General features: G+C 34.5%; 1 protein-coding gene across 1 annotated transcript in view; it reads left to right on the top strand.

Moving 5' to 3' along the window:
- The window catches only part of THOC1 (THO complex subunit 1), a 54,629-nt gene that overhangs the window by 5,506 nt on the left and 29,795 nt on the right, over positions 1-19,328 (top strand). Inside the window, exons 5-10 of the mRNA XM_047698587.1 lie at positions 2,237-2,355; positions 2,792-2,840; positions 3,760-3,855; positions 9,725-9,807; positions 12,440-12,513; positions 17,405-17,513. Coding sequence (XP_047554543.1) covers positions 2,237-2,355; positions 2,792-2,840; positions 3,760-3,855; positions 9,725-9,807; positions 12,440-12,513; positions 17,405-17,513 — 530 coding nt within the window. The remainder of the gene's footprint in view (positions 1-2,236; positions 2,356-2,791; positions 2,841-3,759; positions 3,856-9,724; positions 9,808-12,439; positions 12,514-17,404; positions 17,514-19,328) is intronic.

Here is a 19,328-nt window from a genome sequence, read left to right as displayed (position 1 = left end):
GAGGAAGGCAGAGAGAGAGAGAGAGAGGGAAGCAGGCTTCTTGCTGAGCAGAGAGCCCGATGTGGGACTCGATCCCAGGACCCTGAGATCATGACCTGAGCTGAAGGCAGCGGCTTAACCCACTGAGCCACCCAGGCGCCCCTGCTTTTTTCTTTTAATTGGATGGGAAAAAGTCCTTCTGGAAAGAGATTATTATTGTATTCTTTATGTGACATGTTTTCAAATTATCCATAAATATGTTTTGTTGAATTCAACTCAGCAGATATTTATTGAGCTTCAGTTTAGTGTCAGACACTCTCCTGCTTAAAAAGTACAAAAATGCCTGTCCTCAGAAAGCTCATTGTCTATCTAAAAATAAGCAAGATATGATAAATGCTATAATTTATTTACACTGTGCTTTTCAGAAGTGTAGATGGGCTGGCCTGTTGAAAAGTATCAGGAGGTTTTTTTTTAGAAATACTGATATTTACTGTGTGCTTTGAAAGAGGGAGCAGGAATTTGCCTTGTGATCAGAAAAAAGCATTGTATACAAAACCATGGAAGTATCAACATAGAGGGTGCTTGGGAACTGAAGGGAGAGTATCTGTGGACAAGGTTAAGGTGAAGCAAAGAGGGCGTGCAGAGGCTGGGGTGCATGCAGGTTGTGAAAATGCTGGGGAATCACACTATAGTCCAGTTCATCAGAGTCATCCATGAATCTCTATTTGTAAATGAGATTGCAAAGCCTGAGCTTAGTTTTACTGAATCAGAATCTTGGGAGTGGAATATAGCTAATTTTCTTAATTTATATAATTAAACATGAGTTAATTTATGTCAAACTATGCTTCAACTACAGGCAGGAGTATACCTCTCAAAGCAGGCATTAGGTCAAAAAGGGCATATAGTAACTCAGAACCTTCAGTGGTGAGGGAGTTCAGCAGATGTCTGCTCTCATCTCTGGTTTTCCTTCTCCCCTCTGTAATGTCCGTGGCAGGTGGTCATCTAGCATCCGTGCCAATTGATGGGGCTTACTGTTTTGATTTCTATTAGATAGTCTTGTCAGGTTTCCCTTAAACTGAGTTGCAGTCTGCTTCTTTATGCCACCCACTGGTTCTTGTCAATTTCCCTCACATCACATTCCAGATGTGATCATATCAGTGCAGAGTGGAGCTGGATATATTACTTAGTTTTTTTGAACATACTATATTTAACTGCAGTGTTTGGGGCTTACAGTGCTCCCCCAATATTTTCTTTGCATACCACGCTTAAAAGGCTACTTTTCTTAAACACTTAATGAAGTGTTAGTGTCACCTTTAAATAGAATAGGCAGGGAGATGAAATTATGTTTAGCTAGTCCAAATGACTTTTTCTTTAAAAAATGTTTTAATTTATTGCTTTAATGACTTTTGAAATACAACTTTTTACTATACCATTCTTTCCCCTGAAAGAGTGCTTTTATTTTAAATGTTTATTAGTTGAAATCAGTATCAGACTTTTTTATTATCTTTTTTGAAGGTAAATCACAAAGATATTTAGCAACATTATGGAACATTTGGAAATGAGCAAAGGGAAAATATGATTCATAATTCCTCTACTTTAAAAAACTACCATTCATTTTGGTATATGTTTTTAGTTTCTCTAGTCTTTTTAAAATTTACCTTTATTGTTGTAACCATAATATACGTACAGTTTTGAATCCTGCCTTTTTCACTTAACATTATATCATAAGCATTTTCCAAGTTATTATAGTCGTCATAACCATCGTTTTTAATTGGCTGCATTATATTCTTTTGAATAGCTTAGTGGTGAAGAAAACAGACTGTGGAGCCAGACTGCCTGGGTTCGTATCCCAGCTCTACCACTTACTGGCTCTATGGCCTTGGGCAAGTTATTTAACTTCTCTGTGTCTCAGTTTTCCCATTCTGTAAACTGGAGGTGATATTATCTGCCTCATAAGGTTATAAGGATTAAATATGTTAGTATACGTAAAGCACTTAGTGTGCCTGACATATAGTAAATGCTCTAGAAGTGTTAATCAAGAATTATCATCATCATTATTATTGAGTGCACATACCAAAATTTACCTAAGTATGTCCCATTTGGGGACTTTTAGGTTGCTTCCATTTCTTGTCTCTTAAAAATTTGTTAGGAGTGACTAAGTGTACTATTAAGATATTCTTCAGAATTATTTTGCATGGGCTATTTTACTGTACAGTTTTTTTTTAAACTTTTAAATTGGCTTGTGCTCCACTTGAAGGTATTTGTACCGCCTCTACACCTTTTGTATTGTTGGGAGATGTTTTGGATTGTCTTCCTTTGGATCAATGTGACACAATATTCACTTTTGTGGAAAAAAATGTTGCTACTTGGAAATCAGTAAGTGTTTTCGTTTCTTTTTCTGCTAACATCTTTCTGTAGATCCAGAGTTCAGAAGATAGATTTTTTTTTTTTTTTTTGGCTTATATTTTAGTATTGCTGACTGCCAAAAATTTGTCCTTCTGAGGGAATTGTATTGCTGTCTTGAGGGGCCAAGTTAAGAGTCATGGTGTAGAAAAAGTTGAAGTGCAAAATTTGACTGAGTAGAACAATTAATTTGAAAATGCACACTTTCACGTGTTTAAAACAGTTATTTAGTATCATGTTTTATTATATACATGAAAATGTATTTAATTAAAAATGCTATTTGTGGGGAAAATAGTGAAAGTGGCATAGTAGACTCAGTGTATGTCAGTATTTAATATCGTACTTGCTGTGACTTATTGAAGAGTTCAAAACTTCTGAATGGTAATAGTACTTTCTGTCTTAATTTCAGAACACATTCTATTCTGCTGGGAAAAACTATTTACTACGTATGTGCAATGGTAAGTAATTCAGTTGTAAATGATTGTTTTTTAAAACAAATGTTTTTTTTCTTTTTTTTAATTTAATTTTATTTTTGTGTGTGTGTTCCAAAATTCATTGTTTATGTGTTTAAAAAAAAACAGGTGGTTGAATTAAACACAAGTGATAAAATTTTTAAAATAGATTAATGTCTTCATTTTTAAATAACGGACTGATTTATTACAACTGATCATTCCCTTTAAATTGAACTGTTCCTGGGGTGCCTGGGTGGCTCAGTGGGTTGAGCCTCTGCCTTCGGCTCAGTTATGGTCAGGTCAGGTCATGGTCTTAGGGTCCTGGGATCGAGCCCCACGTTGGGCTCTCTGCTCAGCAGGGAACCTGCTTCCCCTTCTCTCTCTGCCTGCTTGTGATCTCTCTCTCTCTCTGTCAAATAAATAAATAAAATCGTAAAAAAAAATTAAACTGTTCCTGTTGTGGGTGTAAACTTAAAACCAAAAATAAAATTCAGTAAAGTTTATCTTGCCCATGCTAAATTCATTTTATTCCTGATTTTTTTTTAAGATTTCATTTATTTATTTATTTGTCGGCGGGGGAGGGGGATGGAGAACACAAGCAGGCAGAGTGGCAGGCAGAGGCAGAGAGAGAAGCAGGCTCCCCACTGAGCAGAGAGCCCAATGCGGGACTCGATCCCAGGACCCTGGGATCATGACCTGAGCCGAAGGCAGCTGCTTAACCAACTGAGCCACCCAGGCGTCCCCCGATTTTTTTTTTTTTTTTTAATTCCTGATTTTTTTTTTAATGCTTTTTTGGAACAATAGTTTGTACTACCAATTTTGATGACTACTTTAGGAAAATACTCTTGACAGACTAACAAATCTGGGTATAGTTATAATAAACATAGAATGATTTCCTATAACCTTCATTTCCATATATTGTTAGACCTCCTGAGAAGATTATCAAAATCCCAGAATACAGTCTTCTGTGGACGAATTCAACTCTTTTTGGCCAGGCTTTTCCCTTTATCTGAGAAATCAGGTAAGCTTTTATACATTAATTAATGCCTTGAAGGAAAATCTTTTTCAGTTTTTAATGGATTAGAAGCTGCTCTGATGATACAATGATGTGTGATTATATGTAATGATCAATACAGGTAACCCTTAAAGTCATTGATTTTTTTTTTTTTTTTGGAAGTATAGTTGACATGTATTAGTTTCAGATGTACAACATAGTAATTTAACAGTTGATTCTTTTCAGGTTCCAAGCTTATTAATAATAAAAATGTTTAGTTGAATCACACATATGTAGATATGAACTGTCAGGTCTCTATTTATTTTTTAATGTATGCTAATTTTTCTGCTTCCATTTTCTCCCTCACAGTCACTATTTAGGCACACTTATTTCCTTTCATTTCTTTTACCATTTTTTATTGTGAAATATAGCATTCATATAGAAAAATGCATAAAATAAATGTATACTATAATTATTCTGAATCAAATTCTTATGTAACCACTGTCAAACTCCAAAAATGGAATATAACCAGTTCTCCAGAGCTCTCCACGTTCTGTTCACATATGCCAGATTTAATACCTTTTTCCTTTAGTCTTCCTTTCCTTAATATCCAGCTATATTCCACCTACTTCATATGTTGTTGTGAGAACTAAATGAATTAAAATACATGAACAGCTTACAACAGTGCGTGCATGTATTGACACCTGCAGTATATGCTGGCAGTGGTTTCTGTATGTTTCCTTTTTTGTCACACTAGATCTGTGTTCTTTTTTTCCTTTCCTACTTATTTAATGTGATCAAGATTAATTTAGATTACTAAGGTACTTACTGCTTATATTTCTGACCTTCTAGTTATGAAAAATCTCCCCCTTAGACTTTTCTTTAGTGCAGGTTTGTGTTTTGTCTGAAAATCTTTATTCTTGAAGAGTGATTTCAATACAAAAGATTGAAAGATTGTAGATTGGCACTAGATAGAGGATTTCATGGTGTGTGAGATAATCCTGCCTTCTGTCTTCCCTTGTTCTGTAGACAACACAAATATCAGTGTAACCTCTTGGAAGATAATCTAGATTTTTTTTTCTCTCTTTGCTCTTAAGATTTTTTTTCTTGGTTTTGGGTTCTTTGGGTTTTTTCCCCAGTTGTACTATGAGGTATCTTACTGTGGATTTCTTTATCATGTTTGAGATTTGTGGGAATCTTAAATCTGTGGATTAGTGTCTCATCCAGTTTGTAAAATTTTAGTCATTATTTTGTCAAATACTGTGTATGCCTCTTTTCTTTTCTTTCTGGAATTCCAGTAAACATTATTACACCTTGTCCCATATCCTCTGTCTCTTATTTTTTCTATATTTTCATCTATTTATCTCTAGTTGTCACTTCTGAATAGTTTCTTCAGAATGGTTTTCCAGTTCACTCTTTCTTAAGGTATGGATGATCAGCTGCTAAATGAATTTTTAATTTTAGTTTTTGTTGTTTTCATTGTATTTTATTTTTATTTTTCACTTGTTGAAGGTCTTTTTTAAGTGTGCTGTGTCACTTTCTAGTTTCTTATTCCCCACTCGTATTCTCAAACTTATCCTTTAGTTTTTTTAACCAGGATAAGCGTTGTTATGTATCTGATCATTCTAGTACCTTCAGGCTTTGTGGGTTTGTTTCGCTGTTCCTCAGGATGTCTTATCTGTTTGAGTATCTGGTGAGTATTGGATGTTACATTTGAGAAAATATTGAGGGATTACTTTTAAGGTCTCGGATAGATACTTTCCTCCAGATAGAGTTCTCATTGCTTCTGCCAGGCACCTTTAGAAGGAGGCTATCACCAGTCCTTCAAACATTGAGAAGACTTGGCACTGAACTATAGTTTGGTTTATTTTAACCTGAGACTTAAAACCCTACAGGTTCCTAGCATTGAAGATGGTTGGGGTGGGATTTATTAGATTCCCTACCTTTTTGGGGCCCAGATTTGTTTTTAAAATTCTAGCTTCGGGAAAGCTACAAAAAGGGTAGCTCAATTTTACAACTGATTCTTCTCTGTTTGGTAGATGTACTCAAGATAGAAGTGGCTTTAAGTATTCATGATGCATTACTTATCTTACTTGCCTTTTGGATGTTTGCCCCATATTCCTTTCTTGTCAGCTCTTTACTGTTTAAAAAAAACAAAAACAAAAAAACCCAGCATTTTTTACTTCATTGCCTTGAACAGGATGTGAACATGGTTTATACCCTATGAATTTTTATGGAATTAATGTAATTTATCCAAGTTTTTAGTGTTTTAGTAGGGTTGATCTGAATTAATTAGCTAATTTGGCCTTTTGTTACTGGAAACTCACCTTTTTTATTTTTTTAGAAGCTTTCAACATGTGAGTCCACATATCATACAATTCACCATTTAAAGTGTGCAATTCATTGTTTTTTTTAGCATATTGACAGGGTTGAACAACAATGACTACAGTCTAATTTTTGAACATTTTTCCTACCCTGTACCTAGTAACTGTCACTCCCCACTCATCATCATTCTTATCCTCTCCTCAGGCCCTAAACAACCATTAATTTGCTTTGTTCTCTATAGATTCTGGACATTTAAAAAATGGAATAATGGGGTGCCTCGGTGGCTCAGTGGGTTGAAGCCTCTGCCTTCGGCCCAGGTCATGATCCCAGGGTCCTGGGATCAAGCCCCGCATCGGGCTGTCTGCTCCGCAGGGAGCCTGCTTCATCTTCTCTCTCTCTCTCTCTCTGCCTGCCTCTCTGCCTACTTGTGATCTCTGTCTGTCAAATAAATAAATAAAATCTTTAAAAAATAAATAAATAAAAATAAAAAATGGAATAATGAAATATGTGGTCTTTTATTGACTGGCTTTTTTTTTTTTTAAGATTTTATTTATTTGTCAGACAGAGATCGCAAGTAGGTGGAGAGGCAGGTAGGGAGAGGAGGAAGCAGGCTCCCTGCTGAGCATAGAGCCTGATGTGGGGCTCGATCCCAGGACCCGGGGATCATGACCTGAGCCAGAGGCAGAGGCTTTAACCCACTGATCCACCCAGGCGCCCCTTGACTGGCTTTTTTAACTTGGCATAACGTTTTCAAGATTTATCTGTGTTATAGCATGTATCAGGATTTCATTTTTTTTAATATTCTCAATATGGATATGTCACATTTTGTTTATCCATTCAGTTGATGGACATTTGGGTGGTTTCTGCCTTTTTGCCTATTATGAATAATGCTGCTGTGAACTTTTGTTTATAAGATTTTATTTGGACATATATTTTCATTTCTCTTTCGCATATACCTAGAGTGAAATTAGTAAGTCCTATGGTAACTCTGTATTTAAATTCTTGATGAACTACCAAACTGTTTTGCAAAGAAGCTGCACCATTTTAAATCCTGTCATCAATGCATATGGGTTCCAATTTCTCCACATCCTTGTTAACACTTTCTGTTGTCTTAATTTTTTTTTTATTATAGCCATCTTAGTAGATATGAAGTGGTATCTTGTGGTTTTGATTGCATTTTCCTAATGAAGAGAGATGTTAAGCATCTTTTCATGTGCTTACTGGTCATTTGTATGTCTTCCTTAAAGAAATGGCTATTTTCCATTTTTAAAATTGGATTGTCTTTTTCTTAGTTGTATGAGTTCTCTTTCTATTGTAGGTAGTACACTCTTATCAGATATGTAATTTGCAGATATTTTCTCCCATTCTGTGGATTTCCTTTCACTTTATTGATAGTATTGTTTGCAGCAGAGAAGTTTTATATTTTGATGAAGTTTGATATATCTATCTCTTCCTTTGTTGCTTGTGCTTTTAGTGTCATATCTAAGAAATCATTGCCTAACCTAAGGTCTAAAATATTTATTCTTGTGTTTTCTTATAAGAGATTTAGCTCTGTGGTCCATTTTGAGTTAATTTTTGTGTATGGTCTGAGGTGGGAGTCCAGTTTCATTCTTTTGTGTGTTAACACCCAGTTGTCCCAGCATCATTTGTTGAAAAAACCATTCTTTCCCTATTGAATTGGCATCTCACCTTCTTTAGGCCTTCAAAATCCCAGGGTCAGTAGAACCTTAGGGTGTTGACTCTAACTCTTCCCTCTGTAAACCTTTTTGTTCTTTAGTGTCACACTACTGACTTTTTTTTTTTAAGATTTTATTTATTTATTTGACAGATCACAAGTAGGCAGAGACGCAGGCAGAGAGAGGAGGAAGCAGGCTTCCTGCTGAGCAGAGAGCCCAATATGGGGCTCAATCCCAGGACCCTGGGATCACGACCAGAGCCGAAGGCAGAGGCTCTAGCCCACTGAGCCACCCAGGTGCCCCCATACTACTGACTCTTGCTGTCGGTCTCAATTTTACTTCCTCAGGAAGCCTCTCTTTCAGCATCTAATCTAAACCTGTCACCGCAGTCACCCATTATCACCACCTGATTTCAGATCTCTCCCAGCTCACATTTTCAGTGTATTTGTGTTTTTTACTTCTGTGATCTCTTGCCTAGATCAGTGCCAGACACCTAGTTGCCATTTAAATCTGTGATAAATGAAGGCTGTGTTTTGTGAAACTAAATGTGCCCCCTCCTAAGTACTAATGTAGTTTCTTTTCTGGAAGTTACAGAAGATAGAAGAATAAGAACAAGATTTAAATTCTCAGCTTTTTTTTTTTTTTTTATATTGCATAATCTAAATTTGGTTGTGATATGGCCTCCTTATAAAATGTAGCTGGATTTAGAATGTTAATTTTTTTAGGGATATGTGAATTTAGTTCAGGAAGGAGAGTGGCCTGTAAATTTCCTTTCCTATAATGATCTTGTTAGATTTTTTTGTAGCAGATTAAACTACTTTCATAAAATGAATTGAAAGTTTTCACATTTTCTTCTTCTCTGGACGAGTTGGAGTAATTGTGTATTATTTCTTTCGTGAATGTGTGGTAGAATTTACGAGTAGAAAAGCCACAATAAAGTTTTGTGGCTATGGATTTGATTTATGTAACAGATTTGGAACTATTCAGACTTTTCATTTTTTCTTGAGACAGTTTTGGTAACTTTTTTCCCTCTGGGAATTTGTGAATATTATCTAAAATTTCAAATGTATATTATTTATAGCTTTGTTTTTCTTTTCTATTTTTTAATTGAAGTATAATTAACATACAGTGTTTCATTAGTTTCAAATGTATGATATAATGATTCAGGAATTCTATTACTCAGTGCTCATCAAGATAAGTGTGCTCTTAATCCCCTTTATTTGTAGATCTCATCATTTTTTTAAAGAACATTTTAAAGATTTTTTTTTTTAACTTATATGACAGAGATCACAAGTAGCAGAGAGGCAGGCAGAGAGAGAGAGAGAGAGAGGGAAGCAGGCTCCCTGCTGAGCAGAGAGCCTGATGTGGGGCTTGATCCCAGGACCCTGAGATCATGACCTGAGCCGAGGGCAGTGGCTTAACCACTGAGCCACCCAGGCGCCCCTTAAAGAACATTTTAGACCTCTCTTTCAATGCACAGCATTACTAATTTGGCAAGACAGAGAGAAACCATTTTTTTCTTTCTCTTATTGACTGGTTGAAAAACTAATAATATATTGCTAAGGGTAGCTTTAAACAATATATATCCTTTAATAAATGTTTTTAAATTTAATTTCTAAATTATAAAAATAACAAAACCTATTTCAGAAAAATTGGAAGATGAAGGAAAAAAAGTTGTTTATAATTAATCCTACCACCCTAACATAAGCTAGGTTGGCATTTTGGGATATTTTCTTAGGATTTGGAAATCAGGTGTGGCGTTATTTCTGACTTGATCTTTTGTTTAATTATGGATTTATTGTTTTATGTGTTTTGGTTATATGACAACAGAGTTACAGTCTTAAGTTTAGTTGTTTGGTGGAATTGCTTTGAAAATCTTTTCTTCTCTTTAATAGGTCTTAACTTGCAGAGTCAGTTTAATCTGGAAAATGTTACTGTTTTCAATACCAATGAGCAGGAAAGCACCCTGGGTCAGAAGGTGAGGCTGATAAGAAATCTTACCTTATAAATAAAAACTTATAAAATCTAATCATATTTATAAGTATATTCTAAGATAACTCCTGTGAATGGGTATTCTAAGTCACCAAAAATTTTGAAAACCTTTATTTCTAATTTATAGAAATAATTTGTATTCTGTGTAGAAAATGCAGAACAAAACAGAAATATTTAAAATAGAAAGTACAACTATCCCATAATCCAAGGCCCCAAAGATAACCACCTTTAGCATGTCTGTCTTTATAGGACTTACTGTGTGTATAGTTTTATTCTAAAACTGAGGTCATACAGTACATATTGTTCTGAAATTCACTTTCTTCTTTTAACATTAAAGTTTTTTTGTTTTGTTTTTAGATTTTATTTATTTATTTGACAGAGATCACAAGTAGGCAGAGAGGCAGGCAGAGAGAGAGGAAGGGAAGCAGGCTCCCTGCTGAGCAGAAAGCCCAATGTGGGGCTCAATCCCAGGACCCTGGGATCATGACCTGAGCTGAAGGCAGAGGCTTTAACCCACTGAGCCACCCAGGCGCCCCTTCTTTTAACATTATAAAATGGATGCATTTCTGTATCCGTATATTTAGATCTTAGTGTTTTAATGGTTCATATTAAGTCTTCTAAGTGGATATTTATCGTAATCCTTTCTATGGGCATTTAGATAATTTCTAATAGTGAAAAAGTGGTTAACAGCATTACAGTGAATAATACTGTATATAGCATTGCTAAATTATGCAGGTGTTGCCTTAGGATAAATTCCAGTAAATGAAATTGTTGTGTCGAATGTATGCATATATCAGATTTTGATAGCTGTTGACCAGTTACTTCTCAAAAAGGTTGTACCCATTTATATCATCACCAGTGGCATTTGGAGAATATATGTCCATTTTTCCACAGCCTCATCCTGGGAATTACCAATTTTTAAAAATCTTTGCTTAATTGATACACACTTGAAAAGTCAATGTGTGTTTTAAAATACATTTCCTTGGTTATTAGTGAAGTTGAGGGACCTACTATGTATTTATTGGAATTTATTTTTCTTCTGTACCAATTAGAAATGAGAAAGAGGATTACTTATTCATGCCATTTGCCCATTTTACTTTTGAAATGTCTTTTTCTTACTGATGTGTAGAAGCTCATATTGAATATTATTAATTCATTGCCTACCATTTTGTTGGTTTTTTTCTCAGTTTATAGTTTTTCTTATAACTTTATTTATGGTGCCTTTATAGAACTTTTAAGTTTGGATAGAATATTAATGTTTGTTGGTCTTTTGTTTAGTTGTTTCTGGTCTTATGTCATGCTAAAGCCTTCCACTCCAGAAGAATAAGTTATTGTTTTCTTTTGATGCTTTTGTGATTTATTTTTTAAATAAATCTTTAATCCAGCATGAATGTTGGTATATGGAATAGGTTATGTTATGATTTTATTTTTTCCAAACAGTGAGCCAGTTAACTCAGAACCATTTGTTAAATAATCCATATTTGCCCACTGATTTTTAAAAGGACATCAGCTATAATCAACTTTATTTTTAAAGATTATTTATGATATATCCAAAACATAGTCCATAGTTGGCAAATTTCTGGACATTTAGCACTTGTTCTGCACTTAGGAACAAGTTATGAAGTTTGAAAAATCATTAATTAGATCTAGCTAGTATCTCATAGTAAATTAGATTATTTTACATAATTTGTTCCTTAAAATGTAATGATTATGAATTTGGAAATGATGTTGACTTAAGATTTTTTTAAATTTTAGAGGCTGGTGGGGGTCATAGGGGTCAGGGAGGGAAGAAAATGAGACAAGGTGGAATCAGGAGGGAGACATACCATAAGGGACTCTTAATCTCGGGAAATGAACTGAGGTTTGCTGGGAGGTGGAGGGGTTGGGATAGGGTGGCTGGGTTATGGACATTGTGGGGGTTATGTGCTATGGTGAGTACTGTGAAGTGTATAAGACTGATGATTCAAAGATCTGTACCCCTGATGGAAATAATACATTATATGTTAATTTAAAAAAATTTTTTTTTAATTTTGTGTTTCACTTTTATGTATCTTTTGGTGCTTCTTGGACTATTTCATATAAACTTGTTATTTTGAATTTCTCACTGATGCTAGATACTCAGCATATCCTGAAGTGTTCCCCAATAATAAGAGTTCTCTGTGGGATTGGGGAGAATTTTTATGGTCCAATTAAAATTGGGGACAAAACTACTTAGGTATACTTCGAGTTATTTACTGCAATTCTTCAGAGTTCTTAATATACTATATATAAGTATATAATACACTTCTGTCTAAAAGATCATCATATATATTTCTAAAATGTATTTTGCCATAGACCCTTTATTCCCATAGAGAATCTACAGACCATGTTTGAAGAAATACTGATTTAAAACTTTCTGCATACCTTCATGACTATCTTATATCATCATTGTACTGCTCTTGAGTTCTCAGATCCTTGTCACATAGAATTGCCATTGCCTTAAAGATTAACTGTCTAGACAGAAGTGCAACTAGATTTCTCTAACAGTGTTTGTCTAGCAGTGTGTGAATGATGTTATTCCAGCATGTCTTCTGGCTGACAACTGCTTTGTGACAGACTGTACATTTTTTAAAATTTAGCACACTGAGGATAGAGAAGAAGGAATGGATGTAGAAGAAGGTGAGATGGGAGACGATGAAGCTCCAACAACTTGGTGAGTTTTAGAAGTTCAGATTTCACGATTTACAAAACTAATACTTAAAAACTTATCAAGTACTAGTGTCAGGATATTCACAGAGAGGAAGAAATCATGCTTGCAGATTTATTTGTATTTTTTATGTGTATTACTTAAAATTATAAATCCTAAATCATTAATATGCTCTTTAGTTGGTTTCTAAATTACATGCTGACAGTTTGTTGTTTACATGGTCTATTGTTTGCATATTCCTAATATTTGGAAAGCCAACCGTAGGCAACCTAGATACTCCTCCCCTTTTTCCTTCCATTTAACTTCCATTTAACTTGACAACAGGCATTGTCAGTGCCTGTGGATAATGAGCTGACTTCTTAATGAAGTGGAAGGAATTAGTAACCTCCTTTCTGTCTTCTCCCCTTCCCATTCCCGTCTCTTGTTTCCTATCTCATCTGCTAACTCTGTGCTTTCTTTCCAAATAATTTCTTCCTAATGCTGATTAGAAGGAATGAGGAAGAGAAAAAGGGAGATGTGAAGGAAAGTTTTTACTTCCAGGTGTCTGAGGTAACAAAAGTTATCATCAGTTGCAATTGAATTTCTGGAGGATCAAGAAGAGTTTCCAATATCTGCACAGGGAGATGTATACCTGGCATCCCAGGTTTCAGATTCAAACACATATCTCCAAGAAACTTTAAGAGTAGTGTGCCTCCAGGCTGAATTCCAGTCCTAGTCATGTAACCTTAAGCAAATTACCTAACTTCCCTGAAACTCAGTTTCAGGGTCTTTAAAATGTAGTAATGCCACCTACCTGCTTGTTGAGATTATTAAATGAGATTCTGCTTGGACATGGTCTGTTAAGGTACAACATAGTTATCCTTATTATTACCATAGTTGTTGATGTTATATATAATGATATATGGAAAGCACTAGAACAGTATTTATTCAGTTTCTATTATTGCTAGCTATAGTTCTGTGTTTTGGGTTTGGTTTTTTTTTTTTTTTTTTTTTTTTTTTAAGACCTATTTGTTCATGTACATTATGGATAGAGTATACTTTTGGGGTCTAACCTGAGCAACATAAGGGACTAAGGTAGTAAGCTCCAACATAACAGGTCACCTGAAATGTTAAAAAGAGCCACCAAAGACAAACTGCCCAATGCGGTTTTGTCTAGTTAGACTCTGCCGAAGCCTTTATAGATATGTCAGCCCCATTGATTGTTTATAAGCTGGTCCCAGTGGCAGAAAAATCACTTAAACAGGATTCAACACTCAGCTGCCTCTCAGTCTGTCACAATCATTATATTTTCTTTTTTTTTCCTTTTTTTATTGAAATGAAGTTGACATACAATATTACATTAGTTTCAGGTATACAGCACAGTGATTCAATATTTATACACATTAGGAAGTGATCACCAGGATAAGTCTAGCTACCATCTTTCAACCATACAATTACAATATTATTGTATTGTTGACTGTATTCCCTATGCTATACTTTACATTCGAGTGACTTATTTTAAAACTGCAAGTTTTACCTTTAATCCCCTCCACTATTTTTTGAATGGAGTAAGAGATTGGGAAATTACTTTGTGACAAAGCAGTGTGACCAACTGTATCACCAGAGTATTTTAGACACTAATTTACAAAGAACATATTACCCATATATCTATGGTCTGAAGCCCGTTTCAGATTTGGCTCAAATATACCAGCAAAAAATTTTGTATTAAAAAAAATTCTAATATAATCTCTAAAATCACTAATTGAACATCTAAAAAAACATGTCAAGTTACAGAACATTTTGGTTAAAATAGTTATAAAACATTTTATTTTTAGACAGTAACTTTCACCTTAATTTGTTATGGCTTGCATATACAATAAGTATCACATTTGCTTTGTGCGGATAAGTACAGAATCCAAATGTATCTGGAATGGTGAAGTTAGAAGGCACATTGCAGTAAGTCCAAACATTGAAGGAGGGTAAAGAAGTGTTGACATTGAGTGTAGACAACTCCTTCAAGATGTTTAGATATGAAGGAATAGCCATGGAGGCACAGAATGGATTGGAACTTTCAGAGGAGAGGATTTTTTAAAAATGTTAGTGTCTCAACTATAAAAGTTTCCTGGTAGTCATATATTAATACTACTTTCAAATTTCTTCTATGAGGCATCTCAAATACATACTAGGCCCACTAAAAATAAAAGGAGAGAGATCAGAAGCTTTTACAAGTAGGAGATGATAATTAACACCTTAGATTATTGTTAGTATCAAACATTAAATTAAAATGTGAGTTTTCTGGCAACCAAAACAGTAGTGGACCATACAATGGTTACATAATTCTCATTCTCTGATTAGAGGTAGTGTCCCATTTCTTAACAGGCCAACTTTCCTTATACTACAATTCAAGAGGTATTTATTATATTCTTATATGTGGTAACTGATTAACATTTTATGTGTGTGCATATAACTATATGTATAAAACTATATAAAATCCTCAAAAGCAGTTTTGTTTCAAAAACATCCTTTATTAAGTGTATGTAACTACACAAATGCTAGTTATAGTATTATTTCATGGGTGTAAATCATTTTATATGTGGCTTTTTCTTTTTCTAATTCACTTGCACATTTTGGAAAATGTTCCTTTTGGTTTTTTTTGGTGTGTGTGGCTTTTTTTTTTTTTTTTTTTACTTGATCTGTAGAAAACCCAAACTTACAACCTTATTGTTATAAATGAATAAAATCACTTCAGTTATAGAAAATAGTTTATGTCAGTTAATGTTCAGATCATTATTTTCCTGTTTTCAGAGTTGTTACTAGGAAAGAGTGTAGAAAGAGTGAAAGTTAATATACCCATTAGATTCTTTCAAATACTGTTGGTTCTTGATAAAAGTTCTGGCAGGAGCTGGATTTTGGTCAATTAAAAGTTGTCAGTACTCTTCATTATTGATTTGAAGGAAGAGCCACATGTTTCAAATACTAGTAATTGGTCTAGCAAAGTTAGCGTTCTTTTATCAAAATTAGCTAGCTTGCTTAATTATTTACCTTTATACATAATTCAAAGCGATTGTAATCTGGGTAAGTACCTAAGCATAACTTCAAGCCTCTTGTGTAAAATAAAGTGCATGCAACCTATGACTGCTGTTTCCTTGCAGACCAAGGACTTTTTCAGTTATTGCCAAGTTCACAGCTTAGTTCCAGACAGTTAACAGTTGTCAGAAGTGTGAATTTAAGATAAGTGATCTGTTACTGTGTGTGTAGATGTGTGAGGGTTTTTTAATTGATATGCCAATTAATGTAAATTTAATAACATTCCTTAAGCAGGCATTTTATGATAGCAACTAGTAGTTTGTAATCTTAACCATATGTGAATTAGAGTCATGGTGAGAATCTTCATCAGATGTGCTTCCATATGTTATACTAAACTACTTTCCCCTTTGTCATTCTTAACGAATGCCTTTTAAGACATTTTTGTAGAAAATTGATTTTTTACACTAGCAAATTACTTTTTACTTTTCTACTCTAACCTTCCTTTACATATATATATAAAGTAAGGCATTTTTCAGTCTTTTAAACTTTACACTCCCATCCAAGAAAGCTTAAAAAGTACATGACAAAAATTATACTCGTTTAATTTACTATAATCCATTAAAATGCATTATGATTTGGCCCATGATACTCCATAGTCATTAAAGTAATTTTAAATATACCCATCTCAAAGGTGAAGAGTGGAAGATTACTTATTTCCTATTATTGACCAGACTAGAGAAGTTAAGACCCTTAATATCATAGTACTGTGTGGATCACTAAACCCCCTTCCTGTTTGCCACATAAAATTACAGTCTTCCTTGGAACACTTGTATGGCTGTGATGCTTAGAAAAAATGCTAACTGTAATCCATAGATTCAGTTTATTAAGTTTATTTAGAAAGAATAGAAAGTAGTACACAATTGTGTTTACAAGTAAAATTAATTTTACAAAGGTGATGTTGAAAATTTTTGTGGATATTTGAGGATATGAGATAGTCAATACCTAAAGCATTTTTGATAATGGCTGTTTGGAGTGACATAGATTTTGTCAAAAACAAAAATCTCTTGGGTAAAAAAGTCTAAAATGTTTTAACTTTTAAAATTAAAACATAGTATAACGATTTTGGTAAATTTAAAAATTAAAAGAATGTATTGATAGTGCAGATTTGTAGCAGTGAAATCGCAAATTGAATTAGTAATGCTGTAATAATGACACTAAACAGGAGGCAATTTATATATATATATAAATATAAGTTTATATATATATACAGTTGATATGTATTTTACATATTTGTCTCATGCTATGGCTTTTAGCTTAGGTTCAAGGTGATATTAGCTTAAACAATGTGGAAGTTGATATCTTTCTTATGGAAAAGTCTGGAGACAGGCATTTCAGAGCTGGGAGATCGTCTAGGAACCTGTGTTCCTCCTAACTTCTTGTCCCACCTTTTCTTGATGTTTGCTTTTTTTTTGTCTATAGTCCATGTGACTCAATATCATATCTGCGTTCTGGCCAGCAGAAAGGGAAAAAGGAAAATGATAAAACATGGCCCAAAATTTGCACATATGACTTTTACTCCCAGCTAGCCAGAACTTAACCACGGGGCCACACCTAGTTGCAAGAGAGGTTGAGAAAGATAGTCTTTAGTTCTGAATAACCATGTATTGGGGCACAGTTCAGGGGTTCTACCACTATAGATAAAGTGGGTCTGTTAGGGTCTATGAATCCCCTGAAATTGTTTATAAAAGTCTGTTTAAGTGCACTTCTCTGGGGAAAGGAGCTGTAGCTTTCGTCAGCTTCTTCGAGAGGTGTATGACCTAAAGTTAGGAGCACTTAGATTATTCCTAAAAGAACTTAAGTTATTTATTTAACATATCATTTATTTTATTAGCTCCATTCCAATCGATTACAACCTGTATCGAAAATTCTGGTCACTTCAGGATTACTTCAGGAACCCTGTGCAATGCTATGAGAAGATTTCATGGAAAACTTTTCTTAAGGTGAGTTCAGTCATAGACTACCCAAAACTATATTCTAACAGTTAATGGCAGAGGCAAAACTTGACTCTTATCCAGCATACTTTTTATTATATAATTTTATCTCTTACATTTTTATGCCTATTTCATATTGTTAAACCACTGATTTTGTGGAGTAGTTTGTAAATGACTTAAGGATTTAAAAGCTCCTAATTACAGACTTGGGTTTTTTGTTTGTTTCTACATAGTATTATCAACATGAACTGATGAATTTTTGTCAAATATAGTGTGTTTACTTTGCACAAAATTATTTCAAGTATCCTGTTAGAACAGGGGTTGCAAACTAATGGCTATAGGACAAATCCAGGCTCCCGCCTGTTTTCCTAGACAGAGATATTGGCACACAGCCATGCTAATACTTGCAGCTGTTGGTGTGCTGTAACGGCAGACTTGAGTAGTGTGACTGGGACCATATCAGCCATATAGCCTGTGAAAATTAATAGAAGGAAACCTCATTTAAAATGGAATCAGGTAGCCAGTAGAGGGACTCTCACATTCTGCACTAGTTGTCATTTGTGGAGCCAACTGGAAGAGATGGACCTTGCCAGTCAAAGTACTTTACTATTCCAACAGAAGGAAGGAAGATTTCTTCTTCTCCCAGCAACAGTCCAATGAGAGGCAGTCACAGCTCAGCCAATTAGAAGCCACTATACTTGGAACTCCCAGTTTAGTCCAATGGACTTGTAGTTTATAACAGCCCCTACTGATTCCTCCTTTCCGCTATAAAAGAGCATTCCTCTTTGTTCTCTCAGACCTGGAGCTTGCTTGTCCCAGATTACAGTTCTTAGTTATTCCCAAATAAACCCTTTTTTTTTTTTTTTTTTTGCTGGTGAAATAACAGTTTAATTTTATTTTGAGGAATTACTTATTTTAGAGAACATGAGCAGGAGAGGCTAAGGGAGAGTGAGAAAGAACCTCAAGCAGACTCCACCCTGAGCACAGAGCCTGATGTGGGGCTTGATATAAGGACCCTGAGATCATGACCTGAGCTAAAACAAAGAGCCAGACACTTAACCAACTGTGGCACCCAGGCACCTTTGGTGGTTTCATTTTGAAGGTTAACAAGCCAATGGGTTACCTTGCAGGCTCAGTCAGTAGAGCATGCTCCTCTTGATTTCAGGGTTGTAAGTTCAGGTCACACTTGGGGTGTAGAGATTCCTTAAAAATAAAATCTTTAAAAAAAAAAAAAAAGGAAAAAAGGTGAACAAGCCTAACATACTTATTATCAGAAAAAAATGGGTAATTCTTATTTTGTAAGAATTCTCTTTATTTCTTTTATTTGGCTACTTAAATATCAGTTGTCCTTTTTGGTTGTAGTCAAAATCCAAGGTAAATAGGTAGCTCCTAAAAGTAGCATGATATTCAGATTAAGTGGTGAGTGAGAAATCATGTGGGATTATTCTCCAGCTGGATAGGATTTGACATCATTGTTTTATTTGGTCACAGCGTTTAGCCCAAGAAATGCTTGAGCATTTTCCACAACCAGTTAAACATCTAATTTCACTTTTAAATTTCTGTATACTTTCAAAGCATTACTTTCTCTGTTTGCCCCTTAAACAAACTGCTTAAGAAATTATATTTCTTTAGTAGAGAGTTTATTCTTGTTTTGACAATACATGAACTCTTCATTCCAAGTAGTTTTAATCCCATTTGCCATCATAGTTTTTCTTATTTAATGTGCCTTACAGTGTGCATACATGATTAACTATGAGTAAATTGTAAGTATTTTGATATAGAAAAGCACTAAAGCATTATTGGGCAATAATGCCAAATCAAACT

Source organism: Lutra lutra, chromosome 12, assembly GCF_902655055.1.
Source record: "Lutra lutra chromosome 12, mLutLut1.2, whole genome shotgun sequence".
Taxonomy (NCBI): domain Eukaryota; kingdom Metazoa; phylum Chordata; class Mammalia; order Carnivora; family Mustelidae; genus Lutra; species Lutra lutra.
This window is presented reverse-complemented; position numbering and strand designations above follow the sequence as displayed.